At 39.3% G+C, this 22,401-nt stretch overlaps 1 protein-coding gene across 3 annotated transcripts in view; it reads left to right on the top strand.

The window, feature by feature from the left end:
* Positions 1-22,380, top strand: part of Txlng (taxilin gamma) — a 48,942-nt gene extending 26,562 nt beyond the window's left edge. For 2 of the 3 annotated variants that reach the window (XM_055615705.1, XM_055615706.1), the window contains 7 exons: positions 5,284-5,454; positions 8,318-8,512; positions 11,510-11,629; positions 12,437-12,511; positions 15,703-15,795; positions 18,249-18,344; positions 19,407-22,380. In XM_055615705.1, coding sequence (XP_055471680.1) covers positions 5,284-5,454; positions 8,318-8,512; positions 11,510-11,629; positions 12,437-12,511; positions 15,703-15,795; positions 18,249-18,344; positions 19,407-19,745 — 1,089 coding nt within the window. In that variant the 3' untranslated portion in view covers positions 19,746-22,380. The remainder of the gene's footprint in view (positions 1-5,283; positions 5,455-8,317; positions 8,513-11,509; positions 11,630-12,436; positions 12,512-15,702; positions 15,796-18,248; positions 18,345-19,406) is intronic. The other variant, XM_055615707.1, reaches the window with a different exon arrangement.
* Positions 22,381-22,401: the final 21 nt, after the last annotated feature.

Raw genomic sequence — 22,401 nt, 5'->3', positions numbered from 1 at the left:
GAAGGAAGGAAGGAAGGAAGGAAGGAAGGAAGGAAGGAAGGAAGGAAAAAAGGAAGGAAGGAAAAAAAAGAAGGAAAAATTGGGCCAGCAAAATGATTCAGTTGGTAAAGCTGAGCGTGATGACCTGACTTGGATCCCCAGGACTCCCATGGTAGATGGAGTGAACTGACCCCTAGAAGTTGTCCTCTAACCTCCATAGGCATGTCGTGGCACATATAAATACAATAAATAAGTAAATAAATAAAAATTGTAGAAATTGGTCTTACTGAAATCAATGTGTTCCTGTAAATGCCTTAAAGACTGGGGCCTATTAGTGCCTGTTAGTGCAGGCCTGTAATGCCAGCTATTCAGGGAGCTGAGGTGAGAAGAGAATACAAGGTCTTGGATTCAATTCCTAGCACAGTAAAATAAGAATAAACATAAAAGAATAAAACAATACCTGTAAATATGAAAGGAACAAACAAACAAACAAAAAATCCAGTACAAAGCTCAGCAGAAAATAAGAAAGGGACATCTCATAGAAATAGAAAACCAAAGTACAAAGATCACTTAGGCTAAAGACCCATAAAGACATGTAGAGGTATTAACTTCATGTAGTAGTCAGAGAGGAAGACCACTGTGAGATGCCATTTTCCCTCCCTTCTTTCCTCTTAAAGATAGGGTGTGGCTATGTAGCCCTGGCTGGAAATCAGCAAAGATCACCAGCATTTGCCACTACCTCTTAAGTCCTGAGATTTTAAAGGAATGTGCCATAATGCCTGGTCCATTTTATGCCTATTATGTGGCAAAAATTAAGGAATATAATCTTCATATACTTAAAGAGGATAGATTTGCATGGTCTCTTGTCTTTTTTTTCCTACTTGTTTAAGAAATTACTGTTAATTACATATGTATGTCTTTGCACATTCATGCATGGAAGCCAGAAGAGGGTTTTAGATCCTCTGGAGCTGGGATTTTTGGCAGTTTTGAGCTTCCCTGCATGGGTGTTGGGAACATAGCTATTGAACATAGTTCTTCTGTAAGAGCAGTATGCAGTCTTAACCACTGAATCACCTCACTAGCCCCTGCATTATCTTTAGTACAGTGCTATTGGGTATATAGATTTGCCAGCCACTCTGGAAAAAGTTTAGTAATGTTATATAAATTGAACATCTAGAAGCCAGCACCCTGGAGAATTTCATTTGTGTGTATACCAGGAAAACACATGTCTTATGTAGCCTGTGTGTACCTGTGTTTTTTCTGAACTATCCACAAGTGAGAGTAGGTTCCCTTTTTTCTTTTTTTGTTTTTGGCCGGGGGTGGGGTGGAGTGGTTCAAGACAGGGTTTAGTTTTTCTGTGTAGCCCTCCTTATCCTAGAACTTACTTTGTAGAGTAGGCTGGTCTTGAGATCTACCTGCCTTTGCTTCCCAAGTGCTGGGACTAAATATGTGTGCCACCTCACCTGGCTAAGAGTGGGGTTTTAATGTATTTAAAAAAATACATGATGAGGGGCTGGAGAGATGGCTCAGAGGTTAAGAGTACTGGCAGCTCTCCCGTGGGTCCTGAATTCAATTCCCAGCAACCACATGGTGGCTCATAACTATGTATAATGAGATCTGGTGCCCTGTTCAGGCCTGCAGGTAAACACTGTATGCATAATAAATAAAACAAATCTTAAAAAAATACATGATGGCTGGTGTGGTAGCATATAACTTTAATCCCACTGTCTGCTCTTCCAGAGGTCTTGAGTTCAATTCCCAGCAACCACATGGTGGCTCCCAACCGTCTATACTGACATCTGGTGCCCTCTTCTGGCCTGCAGGTGTACATGCAAGTAGAATGTTCATATTTATAAATGATAAATCTTTAAAAGATTTATAGTCATCAGCTATTCTGATGACTGTCTACAACCTGCACCTATTTGACCAGAATGGAGCATGTCTGCACTATGGTCTGCACTATGGTGAGTGCAAGAAGCAATCAGGGATCTCCACCGGGGAGGAATACAAGCTGATATGTGGGATGTGCTTCTGCATTGACTCATTTGCCAGTAAGATGTCCCTGCTAGATACGAGGCATGGCTATCTGGATTTCCAAGCTAGCTGTTAAAATCTCCATTATTATGACTGTTGTCATGAATACTGGTGACTTGGATGTGGGCTCCCTCTGAGATGTGCTGCACCACATCTACAGTGTGCTATATATGCAGTTGGTCCTGAAGAATCCTCCGTGTCTGATCAGACTAAGTGCATAGAGAGCTCTTTTATTCCTGGCTAGATTCCTTTGTCTGCTCTTTGCCCTTCTCAGATGGAGCAAGCTGAAACACCTACATGACACCCAGAAGAATCTCTCACTGCCTGGGCCCTTCTTGACTTGTGGCATGATGATACCTACCTGCCTCCCCAAATTTTCAACCTGGAGGTCCCCACTTTCCTGCTTTTAAGTCATCAGAATGAAGCCCACAGGAGTCCTTTTCAGTTTTATCCCCACCTGACAGAGAGAAGCCTAGAATAACTTTTTTTTTACATGACAGTTTGTTGCCCTCAGTGCCCCCAATAATCCCTGATTAGTAGGTGCAGGCCAACAATATTGTTGAGTTGTAACAATATAATCCAGAGTGTGGCATCCTAGAGAGACCATGTAGCTGCTTAATGTAAATTAGCAGAAATTATTACAGAAAGCGAAAGCACCATTTTCTTGCTTATACTAGTCTATCCTAAAGTCACAATAATGAAAACCAACAAGGGTGTTTGCTTTTTAAAAAATTATTTAGGACTACATTGATGAAATAACATAAAAAGGGTAACAAGATTATTGAACACGGGGCTGTGGTGATCTTGGAGCAGGAGTGCTTGCAGTAGTTCATTGTGACTCTTCAGCCTGTGAAGTTATATTGCCAGGCCTAGTTCACGATTTGGTAACTTCATACATTATGCAAGAGCAGCGAATCTTCCCATAGAAATTTGTATAAAAGTATCTGTAAGCAGATAGTTTGGAAGGAGTTTTTGCTTGCTTGATTTGCTCTTTTATAGACATAGCCTTGTTTGTCCTGGGGTGGTCTGGAACTCATTATGTTGCCAAGTATGACCTTGAACTCCTGATTTTACCTCCATTGCCCTCCCAAGTACTGGGATTGCACACATGAGCATCCTGTGGCAAGGATGCTTTTGGTGCATTTTGATGGGCCACAAGATGGCACTCTTACTCTTTGTGATTTAGCATCAGTTTCTACAGGAAAAGATTTTTGGAAAGGTTGGTAAAGCTGCCATCTTATCTGTTAATGTAGGTGTCAACTAGAAAGGGATTCATTTGCTTCTAACCTAATATTGTAGGAACCGAGTCCTAGTTAGTTAAAAAGTTCTAAATTTAGTTCAGTAGTCTGGATATTTTAGAGAAGTAAAGTTGAGTATTGATTCCTAAAACACCAGCTTTTATGGGTTTGTGTGTGTGAGAAAGAATGTTGACACTTGAGTGCCACAGTGTTCATGTGGAGGTCAGAGGACAACTTTTCAGAGTGAGTTCTGGGGATTAAACTCAGGCTGTAAGGTTTGCATGGCAAGCCTCCCTCCAAGCCCAGCCATTTTATCTTGATGATACAACATCAACTTCTTTTATAATGAAAATAAAGACAAGAGCATAATAATCCTATTATATTTATTTTTTTTTTATTTTTGTATATGGATATTTTGTCTCCATGTATGTTTGTGTACTATGTATGTGCCTGGTGCTCTTGGAGACCAGAAGAGGGTGTCAGATCCCCTGGGACTGGAGTTACAGACAGTTGTAGGCTGCTTATACATGCTAGAAATTAAACCCAGGGACTTACAGATGGTTGTGAGAATCATGTGGGTGCAAGGAATTGAACCCAGGTCCTCTAAACAAGTAGTCAGTGCTCTTAACCACTGAATCATCTCTCCAGTCCCAATTATTTTGTATTTTATGTTTGGCTTTCAGCAAATCTTAATAGATAGAAAATAGCCTATAGACAGACAGCTACTTAACAAACAGAAATTCAGAATATGCTGCCTTTACTAACTGAGTTAGTTCTGGCCAGTATAGGGTTTAGCTCATTTTACAAAGGGTTAAACCCAGAACATGAAACTCTGTGACAAGAAATAAAAGTATATCATCAGTTCAGAACACTGGAGATTGAGGAGCCTAAATTGCTCATGAATCATTGACTTGAAACCAGGAAGAGCTATAATTAGTCTTTGAAGTCAAGCAAAGGTAACAAATCAAGGTTCCCAGGTCAATGTGGAAGGTTTCAAGATTACAATCTCCACCTCACTGTGTACTCTTGGGCAACTCTTGGGCAGATATAGTTGTACAAAATTTGGATAATTAAATTGAACTTGAATAATGAAAATAATGTCCTAAAGATGTATATCTAAAGGGCTAAAGAAAAATTAAGGTAATTTCTTCCATCCACAGTAAATTGCTTCAGAAAAGAGGTTGATAGTTTCACATAGCATGAAACAGCTTGAATAAAATTATCCACTGCAGTAATGAGTTCTTTAGTGGTGCTGTGGATAGAATCCCACCTCAAGTGTTACTTGTGGGAGGCAAGTGCTCTACCATTTGGGGGTGGGAGGGAAGATAAATGAATACATTATCTGAGGAGGCCAGAAGAGGGTGTCAGATCTCCTGGAGCTGGAGTTCCAGACTCCTAGGAACTGAATGAACTTGTTGGGTCCTCTGCAAGAGAAACAGTCAGCACTCTTTACTGCTAAGCCTGCTCTTTAGCCCAATAGTTGGCATGTTTTGTTTTTTATGTAAAGGTTCATATTGTAGCCCAGGCTGGGATTACAGGCTGAAGTCTTGACATCTGAATATTCATCTTGATTGAATGAAATGTTCCTGATGCTCACATTTTTCCAGGACCCCTCTCCCTTGGGTGATGAGCCTTTTTTTAAGACTTAAAAAATGTGTGTGTATGTGTTTGTGTTTGTGTGTCATATGGCTACAGGTGCCCATGGAGGCCAGAAAAGGGTATTGGATCCCTTGAAGCTGGAAGTACAGGCAGTTTTGAGACAACTTGTCCCCTGGAAGATTCATAAGTGCCCCTAACTGCCTAGCCACTCCTCTAGCCACAGCTCTTAGCTGGCTTTTGTGGCACATGCCTATAATCCCAGATCTCAGGTTGAGGCAGGAGGATTAAGAGTAAGGTTTGAGGGCTGCATAGTAAGACTCTTGTCTAAAAAAAGAAAATCACATAGCTGCCAATAACTGATTCTTGTAGCCTTCATTGAGGCACTGGGGGCTTTTGCTATGCTTTCTGAATGTAAAGTGCTGGCTAATTTTAGCTGGAGGAGAGCAGGAATGTTCAGAAACAAATGAAGATTCTGCAGAAGAAGCAAGCCCAGATCGTGAAAGAGAAAGTTCACCTACAGAGTGAACACAGCAAGGCCATCTTGGCAAGAAGCAAACTGGAGTCTCTTTGCAGGGAACTTCAGCGTCATAATAAGACTTTAAAGGTTAGTTGATTTATTGTCTTTCTGTTTCACAGAAGTGCTGTTACAAAAGGTCACCTTGTGTCTGTTTGAAATCTAGCGACAAGATATGACCCCTTTTCTGGTTTGATTGGGTTGATGTTGTGTATGAGGCAATGGAATGTGAGACTGATGAAACACTATGTTACATTTGGGTTTCCTGTTCAAAAAAGGAATTCCCTCAGATTTGCTTACAGGGAGTGAACATGGAACTCCCACCTACCTTCTTTTAAAAAAAGATTTTGTTAATGGTGTCTTGCCCATGTGTGTATCTGTGTCCCATATGCACGTCTGGTGCCCAGAAGAGGGTGTCTGATCTCCTGGAACTGAAGTTACTTACGGTTATAAACCACCATCTGATGGGTACTGTGAACTAAATGTGGGCCCTCTGCAAGTGCAGCAGCGCTCTTAACCAGTGACCTAGCTCTCCAGGCCTATCACTCTCAAAGCCCATGGCTTAGAAGGCTCAGAGTTGCCAGGTTTTTTTTTTTTTTTTTTTTTTTTATTTGTTTTGTCTTTTTGTTTGTTCTGGGTTTGGTTTTGGTTTTGCAGAGCACGAAAGTAGCTGCCATGAAATTAGAAAGTAGTAAATTTAAAGTCAGTGAAAAGGGAGAACTGCTGAGCATTCAGGTGGATGTCAGGGCTGTACTGCACAAGTTCCCTGGCCCATTCCTCCTGTCCGACTCTTGGTTGATAAGTAGTTTTGGCAGTAGCACTCATATCTTGGCAGATTCTATAGAAAAAGTGAGCAGGTACCAAAAAAAATGAATGGGTGTCCATGGAGAAAGAGAGAAAAAGGAGCCATGAGAGCAATCTGCCTCTTAACATTGTAATTGGCCTGTCCCTGTGTACTTGGGTAGAACACTGAACTAGAACTCTGAGGAAATGCCCTCCCCCAACTACATCCCAAGGACCTAAGTACAACAGCATTTAACTTAGGACATGTTTGGCTTTGTTCTTTTTAAATCAGATGGGTATTATCATTTGCTTTCTTTTTTTTAAAAAGATTTTTACATAAGATGTCTGTGTGCATGCATTCTGGAGATATAGATGGTTGTAAGCCACCTGATATGATATGTATGCTGGGGACTGAACTTGGGTCTTGTGGAAAAGCAGTATATATCTCTGAACCATCTCTTTAGTCCCTTTTTTTCCCTCCCTTTTTGTTTTTTTCAAGACAGGGTTTCTGTACAGCCTTGGCTGTCCTGAACTAGCTCTGTAGACCAGGCTGGCCTTGAACTCACAGAAATCTACCTGCTTCTGCCTCCCAAGTTCTGGTGTTAAAGGTGTGCACCACCACCACCACCCATTTTTCAGTCCCTTCTTTACTCTTGATCCTTCATATTTATTAACTTATTGAAAAATATATTTGTATGAATGTTTTGCCTACATGTATACCTATGCACCAATACATAGCTGGTGGCTGTAGAGGGAGCAGGCAACAGAAATTGGAATTACCCTGAATTGGGAGTTAATGGATGATTGTGAGCCACCATGTAGGTGCTGGGAGTCAAAACGACCAAGTATTCTAAACCACTGAGTTGTCCCTTCAGCCCTGAACTTTTATAACTGTATCTTAAAGTAGATACAGTTATAACCTGGGTTAGCAGTGCAAGCCTATGACCATAGCTACTTAGAAGACTGAGGCAGGAGTATTGCAAGATCAAGACCTGTCTACGCTATAGACCAAGTTCAGTGCCAGGCTGGGGAACTTAATGAGATCTTGTTTCAAAATGAAAAATAAACAGGTTGGGGATATAGCCTACTGGTAGAGCACATGTCTAGTGTGCTCAAGGTCCATGTTTCAGTCCCACTTAATTTACTCCCACTCCACCCCCCAAACACAAAGTTAGACATTTTGAATGGACTAAAATTCACTTGAAAGTAAGCTTTTGAAAATAAGGATGCTATTGGTCTCTTGACCTCTCAGGAATGAGAGGCGTGGCATAGAAAGTAAACTGAAAGAGGGTCTGTTTGCTCAGGCTCATCTAAGCTGATTCTTTGTGTGGTTATCAAGAAACCTGTTCCAGTAGACAGTCACCCTCAATTGATGTAACTGGGACTTCTGTGTATCTCAGTGCTCTGTGTGGGAAAAGAGAAAAGAAGTGTGCTTTTAAATCTGCTTTCCGGTCTGGACATAAATAAGGGGAATAGACTTTACCCTTAGAGGCCATGTTTATAAACATACATCACAACAGCGTTGTTTTTTGTTTTTTGGGGTTTTTTTTTTGGGGGGGGGTCTCTCCACATGCTGGGCAAAATTTTTTTTTTCTTCTTTTTTCAGTTTTTCAAGACAGGGTTTCTCTGTGTAGACTTGGCTGTCCTGGACTCACTTTGTAGATCAGGCTGGCCTCAAACTCAGATCTGCCTGCCTCTGCCTGGGATTAAAGGCATGTGCCACCGATGCCCAGGTAGTACTTTTTAAAAACTAAGTACTTTCCAACCTTTTTTTGGGGGGGAGGGGTACATTCGTGTGTGTGTGTGTGTGTGTGTGTGTGTGTGTGTGTGTGTATGTGTGTGTGTGTGTGTGTGTGCATGCGCCCAGAGCTGAGATTACAGGCACAAGCTGCCATGCTCTACTTTTTATGTGAGTGCTATTGGTTTGAATTTAGGTCTTTAAGCTTGGGCAGCAAGCACTTTACCAAGTGAATCATTTTCCCTGACTTTTTTGCTTGAAACCAGGTCTCACTAAGTTACTCAGACTTTAGCTCACTCTATAAGCCCAGGCAGGTCTTCTGAGATCTCCTCCTCAGCCTCTTGAGTAGCTGGGATCACAGGAGTGTAGCAGCTTCTTTGAGCCATTTGTCCATAGGTCTATTATTAACAGAAAATTCTTTTGGGTACTAAGGAGGAAAATATGCAGCAGGCACGAGAGGAAGAAGAACGACGTAAAGAAGCGACAGCACATTTCCAGATTACTCTAAATGAAATCCAAGCTCAGCTGGAACAACATGACATACACAATGCCAAACTCCGACAGGAGAACATCGAACTGGGAGAGAAGCTGAAGAAACTCATTGAGCAGTATGCACTGAGGGAAGAGGTAACAGCATTCGATTACTTTACACAACTTCTCACTGTTAGTGGCAACTTTGTTTACTACTAGAGTAAAAGTGTTGCTGCAGGATGTTTTAGAACTTCTGTTCATGTGTAGCAGAAGTGGGTTTATTGACTAGGGAAAGGATCAAACCATTGCATAACCAGAAGGATTAATTGAGAGTCTATCTCCATGAACAGGTAAGATAATTTCTAAGAGTTTTATTAAATACTAGTTTCAAGTAATACTAGAAAATAGCAATTCTCACAACAAAGATTACTTTATCTGAACTAATAATGAATTAATATTTGGTCCCAGGATACCCTGCATCTCACCCATTTGTGATAATCTATACAGATATATAGCCATTACATTATTACATCTATGTTTCACGGTTTGGTGTTTTTATGGTCATTGAAGTTGGATTTTGCTTTTTGCCCTGGGTGGCTTCTAACTTGTACGCTTAAATAGATCCCCATATTTGAACCTCCCAGGCAGCTGACCACAGCCATGTATAAACCATGCTCAGTGTTACATTTTAAAAACTTTTTTTAATTTAATGAGGGATTTCTGCTACTAAACTAGCTACCCTCAACCCATTTTTTAAATTTAATCTTTTAGTGCTGGAATCAATCCCAGTGACCTTATATATGCTAAGTATGTTTTATCATTTAACTCATACCTAGGGCCTCTGTCTTTTGTGGGTTTTTGTTTGTTTGTTTGTTTGTTTGTTTTTGTTGTTGTTTCTTTGGTTTTTTGTTTGTTTTGGGAAGGGTACACATTTCAAACAGGGTTTCTCTGTGTAGATGTGGCTGTTCCTAGAACTCCTTTTAGACCAGGCTGGCCTGGAACTCAGAGATCCACCTGGTTCTGACTCCTGAGTGCTGGGATTAAAGGCATTCACCGTCGTGCCCAGCCTTTTATGTATTTTTGTTGTTGTTGATGTTGTTTGTTTTAGATATGATCTTTTTCTGTAGATCAGGCTGACGACTTGAAACTCACTGTATTCCTGGCTGGCCTGGAACTCATGGCAGATGTAGTCTTTGCTTCCTGAATGCTAAGATTTCAGGTTTTGTTTTATTTTGTTTTTCCAGTGTTTCAATATGGCCTCAAACACTTTTTAAGATTTTCAAGTCTATTTTTAATTATGTGTATATGTGTTTGTTTTTATCTGGGTATGGGTTTGTGCATGAGTGCAGTGGCCACAAGAAGATATTAAATCCCTTGGAACTGAAATTAAAGGTGATTGTAAGCTGCCCAAGGTGGGTGCTGGTAACCAAACTCAGCAGTATTTGTATTGCTGAGTCATGTCCACAGCTCCTATGGCTTGAACTCATTAAAAAAATTTAAAATTATTTTATGTGTGTGGGTTTTCTTTTTGCAAGTGTCTGTGCATATGTGCATGGTGCCCAAGCCAAGGAAGCTAGACAGTGTCAGATCTCCTAAAACTGAAGTTAATAGATGATTGTGAGCCACCATTATGAGTGCTGGAACTTAAAGCCAGATTCTCTGGAAGAACACCCAGTGGTCTTAACCACTGAGCCTTCTCTCCAGCCCCATTCATAGATATTTAGTGTATAAATCAGAAAGTTCTTTTTTGACCATATCATTTTCACATCTAAAAAGCGAAATTATTTAATGCTAAATCTAATCACTGCTAGAATGCATCTGCTTGTTTTGTTTTTTGTTTTTTTTAGATTTTATGTGTGGGTTTGGGTGTTCCAGGAGGTCAGAAGAGGGTATTGGATTCCCTGGAGCTGCAAATTACAGGCAGTTTTCAGCTGCCCATTGTTGGGTCTTCTGCAAGAGCAACAGCAAGAAGAACAGCAAGAGCTCCTACTTTTCTGTTATTAAAAAGTCTGAATTAAGATCCAAGTAAAGCCCATCTACTTCACTAGTTTATGTCTCATCTCCAAAATACAGATTTCCTTGTCCTTTTTTATTATTGAAGAGCATATTAAATAAAGTTTTGTGGTTTGTTGTCATACAGGTTAAGATTTATTATTAAATTATTAAAGCCGTCATTTTCTTTCCTTTTGGTTTTCTCTGTAATCCTGGCTATCCATGGAGCTTGTATATGAACTAGGCTGGCCTTGAATTCACAAAGATCCTCCTTCTGAGATTAAAGTCATATCCCACCAGGCTGGACCTCACCCTAATTTTAAGATTCTTTTAGGTTTTTGTTTGTTTCATGAGCTGTTTGCTTCTTCATAGATGTAGCAAACTAGAAAATCATGTGTTTGAATCTTGTTATCTGTGTTTAATATTATGGCATGTTAAAATTTATAAATAAAGAAATTATCTGCCATGTTCTTAATACCTAAGCTACCTTTTTATTACCCACTAGTATTTCCCATTACATATCAACTGTAACTGGAAGAATCCTAAATTCCCCAGAGGTATGCATGTTTTCATGGCTTCAGTGTATATACCTAGACACTTACCAGTTTTAGCTAGAAATATAAGCTTTTGCCCAATGTCTGGTATGGCTCTTTAGGTGATTCACCTCCTCACAGCTCAGTAAACATGGGTATGGTTAAACCAGACACTGGCATTGAGGTTTAGTGAGACAGAAATTTGCTAGGATTCACACATTAGATTGGCTTTGACTAATATCATTCAGACTATCATATGTTGCCTTCAGTTGAAGAGTTTAGTAAAGTTTAACGGGTAGAAAAAAAGGAATGGGCAGAAAATGCAGTGTGTGTGTGTTTGGATCTATTAGTTTGATCTCTTTGTCTTGACATTTGACTTTCTCAGTACAGAGCAGAAACAAGGTTTATAAAGTTTATGGTGATGCCTAGTTCCAACAGTGATGACTAAGGGCAGTGCTCTTTGAGGTGATGTCAAACATTACTGTAGGTGTAGGGACAGAAAGACATAGTGTCCTTAGCTTTGTGGCACTACTAGGAAAGCAGGGCAAGCAGAGTGTTGTAACATTTTATATTTCCTCCCCATTGTTTCCGTCTTCATGAAGTGATGGAAGGAATTCTTTTTCCATAGCATATTGATAAAGTATTCAAACACAAGGAATTGCAACAACAGCTTGTGGATGCCAAACTTCAGCAAACAACACAGCTGATAAAAGAAGCTGATGAAAAACATCAGAGAGAGAGAGAATTTGTAAGTTCTGTTCCTTAAGAAAAAAAAAAAAAAAAGGAAAAGGTATTTCCAGTATTTTAACTATTACACTGAATGTCACCCCTGCGGTATGATGGTCAATTATTCACTCTAGAAGGCTTTTGGCTGCTTCTGTTCAGAGACCCACATGCTTCTGTCTTCTGCTAAAATTAAGGCATATACCACCATACCTTGCCATGGTTTTGTTTTTGAACATGTTGACACTAGTAAATTTATTTTCATTGGTGTAATTTTATTTTATGAGTTTGTTGAGTCAGGGTCTCCCACTGTTGTCTGCCTGGAGGATGACCTTGAACATCTTGAGCCACCACACCCAATTTATGAGGTACTGAGGATTGAACCCGGGACTTTTTGCCTATAAAGCATGCACTGTATCCTCTGAAGTACTCTCCAGTCCTCCCTGTTTTTTGTTTTTAATGCTCAGGAACCTGTTCTCTACTGTTTTTCTCCATACCCTTTTACCCCATATTATCTTGCTCCTCAGGTAGCAAAGAACTTTTTTCAGCCATGTTTGTACTAAAAAACCCTTAAAACCCTGAAGTTTGTAAATTGTTTAGGCCTCCACAATACCTTTTTCTACTTAAGATGTCTTTCTACTTCCGTAAGTATGATGACGGAAGGTGTGTGTGAATGGCAACTGGTGGGAAAAAAAGGTGTTCCATTTGTAGGATAGTCATTCTTGCTAAAATAATGAGCAGAAGGATGTGGTTTAACTGTATGGTTATTTAACATTGTATTCGTATTTGTAATTGCTATTAGTACTTCTGCAAGAATGTTTCTGTCTTCTAGTTATTAAAAGAAGCAACAGAATCCAGGCACAAATACGAACAAATGAAACAGCAAGAAGTACAACTAAAACAGCAGGTAACTTGATAGTTGGGGATAACAGACTTTGTAAGAAAAGTGATTCATTTAATATATACCTTGAACCGCCTCTAAGGTGGTTTTGCTTGTTCACAGCATAGAGCTGACCAAGGCTGAGGAAAGTTTCATATATCTCTTTTCATTTAGGGTAACCATCCAAATCTGAGGGTGTCCCTGGTTTTAGTACTAAATGACCTATATCGTAGTAGGCTCTTACTCCCAAATCTGAGCTGAACTGGGATGGTTAGTTATCCATCTTTAATGATTCTCATTTTCAAGGTCCCAGATACTTACTGTTTCAATGAATTTTGACATAGGGAAACTTGACAAGCTTCCAGATTTTAAAGAATGTTATACAATTTCATACACCTTAACCTGTTTATACTTTTGTGCTAATTTACCACCTAAGCTGTTTAAAAACTGCTTGTAACCATAGTTCCACTTGTACATAGTTTTGTAAGTGTTTTTATCCATCCAGACTCTGCAGGTGTTCTGGTACAATCTGTTTGAAATGAGAGTACTGTGTGCCATCCATCTCCAAGGGTATAAGAAAGACTTCCTGTCTTAATAGGTGAAATTAGGTGCTTGTACTTACCCCTTTTTAGCTAACTATGTTCTAGTTATTTAAGTCTCTTTAAAAAGTCTGGCATGAATCTTTATAAGCACCTCTTCTGGATACTATTTGGTGAGCGGGTAGATCATGTGGGTCATTTTATAATATTGGTGACATCAGGGCTGGAGATATGGCTCAGTTGTTAAGAGCACTGTCTGCTCTTCCAAAGGACCCGGCTTCAACTCCCAGCACCCACATGGCAGCTCACAACTGTCTGTAACTTCAGTTCCAGGTGGTCTGACACCCTTACACCATAGCACATGAAGTAAAATAAATTATATTAAAAAAGAATATTGGTGACATTAATTTCCTACAGTTAGCCTAGTTTAAGCGTACAATTTTTGTTTGTTTTGAGACAAAGTCTCTGTGTAGCCATAGCTGTCCCAGACTCACTTTAGACCAGGTTGGCCTCAAACTCAGAGATCTGCCAGGTCTCTTGAGTGCTGGGATTAAAGATGTGCACCACTATCACCCAAGAGTACAAATTTTAACTTTCACGTACATTATGATCATTGCTAGAAGGCTAGTAGGAAATTCAAACCCATCACTTATCAGTCCTATTCATTCATTTTGTCCAAGTAAATGAAGATGAGAATCAATGAAGATAAGGTACTGCTAATGCTGTCTGTGACCTGTGCCATCTTACTGTTTCCTTTATTTCTTTTTCTATTACTGGAATATTACCATCCTTTCCAAGAATTGCTATCATTTACTCATATTCTCACGGATCATATTTCATAGTAGTTGTTAATATTACTTGTCTTATTGGTATGCCTTGGCCCACTGTTTTGTATATGCCACGTAAGTCCAAATGGGTTGTTGGCATCTATTCAGTAATGTGGGCCAGCATTGAACTTTCAAAGGAGACAGTCTTTTAGATGAATGTCCCACCTTCAGTTGAACAGACCACCTCACTCAAAGTACTGGAGTGTCTCATTACAAGTGCCGAAAGTGGTCCTTACTTACTAGAGCACCACTGTTGTCCCAGACTTCAGGTCATCAGCCTCAGATGCCTTGTTCGGGTGGAACACCTTGTCCATGTTTTTACAGGGACAGTAACTGAGAGACAGGTTGCAGAGAGCACTCAGGTAAAGATGAAATGAGCCAGAGAATGAGGAGCTAGGAGATTAGAGTTGATTTCTGGAGTTTGAGGCCAAGCAGAGTAATTCAGAGGCTGAGAGAAAAGCCAGATTGAATAAATTAGCTGGGAGACAAGTGTGAGCCAGAACAGCTGAGGTGAACCAGCCAGCCCAGAGCTCAGTAAGCCTCAAGAGGCTGAAAACATTCTAGTGCTAGGTTAGCAAACAGAAGCAGTAACCCTCCCAGACAACTGAAGCAGTTAACAAAAGTTCTTTTTACATATGTCTTCCAACAATCCTCTGCTTTCTATTGCAGTTCCTGTTCTTTTCCTACACTTTTCTGAAGGTGCTGCCTGTTGTTCTCCCAGTGATAATTTTTAGTCTGATGAACTTTGCTGCTGCTTCCACGACAGTAGTGCCTCCTCTACCCAGGAACTGTGTGGGTGGGCTGCCTTCCATCATATTCCACCCCAGCCTCCCACGTTTTGTTACATTTTTTTTTTTCATATTACTGATGACATTCTGCCCTCTTTATTTGGTTCATTACTGGGGACTGAAGGAACTAAACTCATGTCCTTGCACATGCTAAGCAAACATTCTACTGCTATGTGGTAGCCCCAGATGCCCCCTCTACTTCACAAGATTAAAATTTTTATGTGTATGAGTGCTTTGCTTTCGAATATGTATGTGCTTGGTGCAGGGGTCAGAAGAGATTACAGAGAGTTGTGAGCCTCCATGCAGGCACTGGGAACCGAAACCCAGGTCCTCTGCAAGAACAGCAAGCACTCTTAACCATCTTTCCAGCCGTCCTTGCATATTTTGTGATCTTGGGAAAAAAAAAAAAAGACTATTCACCCCCTGGACTTGTCTTCCCTGTAATGAATGACATAAGACCATCTCTAAAGGGCTGCCTCCTGGAATGTAAAGCTTTCCCTTTCTTTATACTCTCACACTGTCTTATCTGGATGCTTTTTCTAAAGGACAATGAAGGTGAGGTGTTTTATAGTTTTTTTAAATTCATCTTGAACACAAATTCCTTGAAACTAAAAGAAAAAATGGTGTTTCTTAGTTTTTGTTATTTCCTTAACCATTCTCACTGTTCCCAGCTAGCTTCATGCCTGTACTCAGGAGATATCATTGATACTAAGCTAAGAGCTATGCAGAAGAATGGTCTTTTACAGTTTTCAAATGTAAATGGGGATGAGGGTTCAAAGCATTTACAGGTGTGTGAAATTTCTAACTACAGTGGCCATTGAGCTTTAATTAATGCATTTTGCATTAATGTTTTTGCATTTTAAATATGTTAACAGCAGTAAGCATCCCAAGTACTAGATTTGAGTTATCAGAACTTTTGCTATCTGTCTGCCATACAAAGATTGGGTTTTTGTTCTTCTGACATTTATAACAAGTATCACATTTAAACTTCATCATGTAGAATGTTTGAGTTTGAATTGTTTACCTGCAACTCAGAATGACTGACTTTTTATTTTGTTCTGTAGCTTTCTCTTTATATGGATAAATTTGAAGAATTCCAGACTACTATGGCAAAAAGCAATGAACTTTTTACAACCTTCAGGCAGGAAATGGAAAAGGTATTTGTATGTTTTTAGTAGAGTGAAATATAAGAGATCTTACGAGCAATATATACAAACTACTTGGGTGAGTTTATATTGTTTTAAGACTGTCTTTTATCTTTCCAAATAGAAGGCTATATTTCGTCACTTTATTCCTTAGTGTGTCCCCAAATAGCTAAGCTGATCTTTATACTTTTAGGATTCTGCCTTAGTTACAGCAAATTTTTATTTTTAGAAACATGCTTCTTCAATTTATAGGCTTACTTTCATTCCTTTCACAAAATTCCTTTCCTTGCCTGTGTAAAAAAATGTGTGTGTAATCCAGACTGGCATAGTTTGACATGACCTTGAATATCTGATGTTCCAGAATCTTGTAATACCACTCCCAGGTTTTTTTTTCCCCCTACTGTGATGCCATGGTTGGACTCAAGCAGCCCTCTTGCCTCAACCCTCATTCCTCCCAGGCCTAACCCTAACTGATGCTATAGGCTCACACCACATCAGACAACAATTTTTAAAAGTGGTGTTGAAAAGTACCATAATGTATAGTGTAAACCATGACTGTTACTCCATCTTGGTAGCCAAGAATGCATGCTCTGGATCAGTGTCTCCATTTCATTACAACTGGTTGCTGTGGCAGAGGCCCCATGTTGGGTGGCTCACAAACCATCTAACTCCAGGTGATCTGATGTCCTATTCTGCTCTCTGTGGGCATCATGCTCCCGGTTCCAGCACCCATGTCAAGTCACTGATAAATTACCTTTAATTCCAGCTCCAGGAAATCCAATGCCCTCTTATGGTCTTCATTGGCACCCATGGCCATATGCACATAGATATACACTTAAATAAAATATAAACCTAAAAAAAGTATGATTGTAATCAAGTTGTTCTAACTTTTTGCCCCCCTCCCCCATTTACTCATTGTGTGTGTACACACATGTGCAATGTCACATGCGTGGAGGTCAGAGGACTACTTCTATGAATAGGTTCTCTCCTTAAACCATGTAAGTTCCAGTGATCAAATTGAGGTCCGTCAGGCTTGGTGACAAATACCTCCTCACTAGCCTTCTGTCCCTTTAAAAAACAATTTTAAAAGACCCACCAATTTCTGATAGTGTTTGGCACATTAAACATGTGCTTAATTACCATGAGCTAAACCATGCTCAGATTACCACCTTGAGGTATTTTTAGATCTAGTAATCTGGAGAATTCCATGATCAAATTTGCTCTGCCTACCAATCATTTGAGTTGATATTCCGATTGAGGGGTAACTCTTAGGCACAGTAAGTATTAGCTGAATTCCAGCACATGCTCACTGTTGAAGTGGAACACAGTTCAAGACAGGGACTCCCCAAATTTTCTATCCTTGTGGAGGGTCCTGTGGGATGGAAGAATACAGATCACTGTGCGTTAGTACTCAACTCAGTTCTTCTATGATCTCTCTCCATGGCCTTCATCCTAGTTTGTATTAGCCACAGAATAGTGTCCCAGAGCCAGTGTCAACTGGCTCAGTCTTCTGACTTGAATCATAGCTAGTGGTGAATTCAGTGGATATAATTGCAGAGATCAGTGCATTCTCAACTTAAAAAAAAACCTGAGGTTCTTGTAGCAGAGTTCCTCTGCCCAGGCATAGTGTTGTGCGCCTTTAATCCCAACACTTCAGAAACATAGGCAGGCAGAATTTTTAATTCTGTTTTGTTTTTTTTTTTTTTTTTTTTTTTGTCAAGACAAGAGTTTCTCTATGGAGCCCTGACTGTCTTGGAACTCATTCTGTAGACCAGGCTGGCCTCAAACTCATGGGATCTGCCTGCCTCTGCCTCCCAAGGCACTACCAACTGGCTGGAATTCTGAATTCTAGGTCAACATGTTCATAACAAGTTCCAGCCAATTCAAGGCTATATAGTAAGACCTTGTCAAAAAAAAAATGGTTTTGATTCTTTTGGGCCTACTTCATTACTTTTAGTAAACTTCAAGGTAGAAGTCTTACATAGAGTTGTGAAGATAACCAAAACGTAACGTTAGTTTCTCCTGAACTGTTAACTGAATTCTACCACCTCTAATTCTCAAATGATTGGAGGTTGTAATAAGGACATCAATATTTGAAGACAGGGAGAAATGACAGCTCAGTGAGACAAATGCAGTGATGGGGAACAACATTAAAGCTTTTGATAACAGGACAGTCCATAGAAATAGGATAGGATTTAGGGTCTGGAGAAATGGTTCATCAGTTAAGCTTACTTCTTATAGAGAACTGGAGTTCGGTTACTAGCACCCACATAGTGGCTTACAATCATCTATAACTAACTTCAGTTCCACGGGATCTGATGCCTTCTCACTTTCTGAGGGCACCAGATACGTATGTATGTATATATGTTGTACACATATATACACACAGTCAAAGCATTCACACACATGAAGAAAACTTCAACTGTTAACTTAGATTTTAAAGTTGTAATTATGTTAATTCACAGATGACAAAGAAAATTAAAAAACTGGAAAAAGAAACAATAATATGGCGCACCAAATGGGAAAACAATAATAAAGCACTTCTGCAGATGGCTGAAGAGGTAAGATGGTTTCCTGAGAATAGGGTGTGTCATTAGTTATACATTAGAGTACAACAGTTACTGAATAGAATGATGCCTTTCCTGGTAGCTAGAGAGAGGTAGAGGTTCTTGAATGAAAGATCAAGCATTTTATCACCCAATTAATTCAAACATCTTCTGATACAGTATTTTCTCAAACTTGAATCTATAATAGATATTCTCCTATAAGACACCAGGATTGCTGGGTCCCAGCCAGAGATGCTGCATCATTAGGTCTGAGTTAGGTCTAGCGCCTGCAATAATCTAGGAGATGGCTGGGCCTGATGGTGCATGCTTTAACAGCACACTCAAAAGGCACAGATAGGATTTCTTCCAGGCCAGCTAAGGCTCCATGGTGAGATCTTGTCTTTAAACAAAACCAACTAAGCAATGATTCCAGACCTAGGGAAGCTCATCCACTGGACTTCCTAGTGTGACTGCCAGCAAACACCCCCACTGCCTTTCTAACTGAAAAAAAAAGCAACAATTTTTGGCCATGTCACAAGAGAGAAAAAAAGCATTGCTTGCAGTCACGCACATGTGTAAGAATCTTGTTCTGCCAAGTGGCAGTGGTGAACATCTTCAATCCCAGCATATGGGAGGCAGGAGCAGGCAGATCTCTGATTTCAAGGCCAGCATGGTATACAGAGTGGTATATTAGAGTAGCCAGGGCTACACCTGTCCCCTCAAAAAAAAAAAAAAATCTTGTTCTAATCAAGCTCTTAAGGTTTGCAAGCCTTTGACAACTAACCTCCAATTTCTTTACATTAACATGAAATTTTTATCAAGTTAAGGAGATTTCATCTATTTTTAAGAAACATTAAATAGCAGTTCTATATTTAAGCTACATATGAATTCAAGGTAAGCTAGCTTGAGTATTACATTTCTAAAGAAACTAAACATGTCTAATAGACAACAGGTGGTTTCCAATGTGTTTCAGCTCAGTTACTTTTTATTTACAAACAATACCTGATTTATATTTAATGAGGTTATGGAACTCTCGACTGGTTTTGTTTTTCATTCTAAAAAAAAAAAACACAACAGAAAACTGTTCGTGATAAAGAGTACAAGGCCTTTCAAATAAAACTGGAACGGTTAGAGAAGCTGTGCAGGGCTCTTCAGACAGAAAGAAATGAGCTCAACGAGAAGGTCGAAGTCCTGAAAGAGCAGGTCTCTATCAAAGCTGCAGATGGGGACTTGGTGTCACCTGCGATGCAGCCCTGTGATGCCCTGGATTCCTTCAAAGAGATGAACCCTTCAAGAAGAGCCTTGGGAATGCACTTGGAGGCTAGAGCCAAGGCCAAGTCAGTGAATGAGAGAAAAAGTGCTGCACAAAAGCCCTCCTCTTCAGGTTCTGCTCAAGACATCGAGTCAGTTGACTAGAATGAAGTACGATCACTGTATTCAGAGACCTATTTTGTGTATAACTTCCTCTGTTAGTAGTAACTATTGGTTTTGTGGTGAAATTTTTCTTACTTTTTCTACCATATCTGTATTTTCTTAGAACTACTGGACTTAATGTGGTACAGGAGGCTGCTTAGCAGTTTGGAATAGTTTTAATCTATAAACTATGTTGCACATCTGCCTCATTTTCCTCCTTTGTTGGGAGTGCATGTCTTCATTGCTTTGTCCCCTCTCTTCCTACTCCTTACACTTAATTTTCCTAATTAAAAAAAATCATTTAAGACAAGGCCATTAGAGGAATTTATGCTCTTCTGATGGTTCCTTGATGTGGAAACAATTTTAATAAGTATCTTAGCCCGCTAATATTATTCAAAGGAAAATGCCAAGATGATTACCTTTTTTTTTTTGATAGCCCAGGGCACAGGTCAGAAACTAGCTTAACATTTTCATTCAAATTAACTTTGATTTGCTTGACAAATTGAAATGACCACACAACCTTGAAGTTCTGACAGAACATATATAAAAATATTGCTTGTAAACAAAATAGGCAAAGTATTGGATGATCAGGCCTAATGTTTCTGCAACTAAAAATAGTCAATATTGTGCTGGTTTTGGGGTGGAGAATGTACATGTGAAAGCTGGGACTACTTGATAATCACCGTAGAGGATGGTGGTGGTTTATGTACATAATTCTCCACTTCCCACAAAAAGCTGATTATTCACTTAAAATTGCTCTTCCTTGTAGTACTTTGTAAGTTTGGGGTAAGTTATGGAGCTTACACTAGGTAAAAGGACCATCCCCCAACATCCACACAATATATTGGCTATGTGAAAGTTGTCTGTTCATTTGCTTTAAGATTCTCACCAGGGGGCTGTAGATGTAGTTTAATGGTAAGCACTTGCCAATCATATAAGAGGCCCTAGGTTTACAAGTCCCATCAGCAAAGAACACCAGTTATTTTGTCTCCTAAAAGAGAATTTAAATTATGAATCAGCACTAACTGAAACATCTAATTTCCAAAGTTAAAACACTGGAATCAGCATTTTTATCTTGGGAAAACTTGGCAGATTGTTCACATAGTCAAAAACACCTTTAACATGCTTTTTGGTCTGTTTCTTTCTTTAATGCTGTCACTTAACAAAAATACAAAGCAGTATTATTAGCATTTCTACACTTTGAATTGGGGAATTTCAAAATTAAGTGTTGAATGTGGATCAGCCATGCAAATTACTAGGTCTTTATTGTCCCTGGTATAATTTGCATGGGAATGCCTTTAATAAAGTAATTTTTTAAAGGTTCAAATAAAACTGATGCACTACATTCTACTGACCAGAACTATTTATTAGACTAACACTTGAATTGGTTACTGGACTGAATTAAACTCCATTTCTCTTTGCTAAAAGTTTCATTTGCAAACTCCTGTCATATTCCTAGTTTAAACAGGGTTCAAAGAATTAAAAATTGTTCAAAAGATAGAAAACAATCGAGTAGATTGTCTTTCTAAACTTTTTACCATTGGTTGGTCATGTTAATCAAGGGGCTGGACAATGGAGGAAAAGAAATTCATAAAGTAGGTTGTCAGAGTCAGAAACAAAAACAATACCTTCTAATAGCCTCTTATAAAACAAGTTCCACCTTCAGCTACTAAATGAAATACTGGACTCATTTCCCATGAAGGTGTATCAGAAGTATAATCTACTTTGAAATAATTACTAATGATCATATTTCATTAAGTCTGCTGGATATACAGCTCTTAACATTTTATTAAGCCATGTGTGTAGCCTGCCACATTTTTTTGTGGTGCTTGTCCTTGTGTGGAAGACTGTAAATCTTGGACCTGTTGCATATTTTCAAGGGCTTTATAAAGCAATGTGATTAACAGTCCTGGCCTGCTGCTTTTGGCTTACATGCATTTCTAGCTAGATGTTTGGAGGCTAGGGATTCTGTGAGGAATACACTCAGAATCTCTCCTCCCATTACCCTGTGAATAAAAACAAATGGGACCTCAGAGAAGGATACCCTCCCCTAACGTGATCACCTCACCAGCCCCGTGTTGTGGCCTTGTAGCACGCCCTATATTCTACCATATTATAGAACACTGTAATGCTACTAAGCTGGCCCAGAAAAGGTTTAAATGTTGAATTCACTTACTGCATTTGGTGCACTACCATGCAATCTTTATGTATATTTATAGTGGCAGTAGACCCCAAAATGTAGCGAAAACTTGGGTCTTGGCTATAAGGCCATTTCATCCTCAGAGTTGTAGAAATACATTTTCTGGTCTTGAGACCAGTATTTTTTAGTTATGTATGCAACTGCCTTTATTATACACCTGGTTATCACAATTCAATTCTCAGGTGTTGCAGAAAAATCTACCTCTTTCAGACTGTAGATGGAAATAACTGTGAAAAAATGATGCAGATATCTTCTAGTTTGTGCTAAAAACACACTGCTTTATTTTTACAGCCCACGTCTTTCATGAGGATATGAATTGTTAAGAGGCAGTCTTGTTTTGCTTTTCAAAGACATTTTGTAGAGATTTTTCACTAACGTGAATCTGATTTTATCTACTCGATTCTGTATAGATTAAGTAAATATGTATGATAAATTTAACAGCTTCTGTGTATTCTTTGG

Source organism: Psammomys obesus, unplaced genomic scaffold, assembly GCF_907164565.1.
Source record: "Psammomys obesus unplaced genomic scaffold, mPsaObe1.curated_primary_1811, whole genome shotgun sequence".
Lineage (NCBI taxonomy): Eukaryota > Metazoa > Chordata > Mammalia > Rodentia > Muridae > Psammomys > Psammomys obesus.
This window is presented reverse-complemented; position numbering and strand designations above follow the sequence as displayed.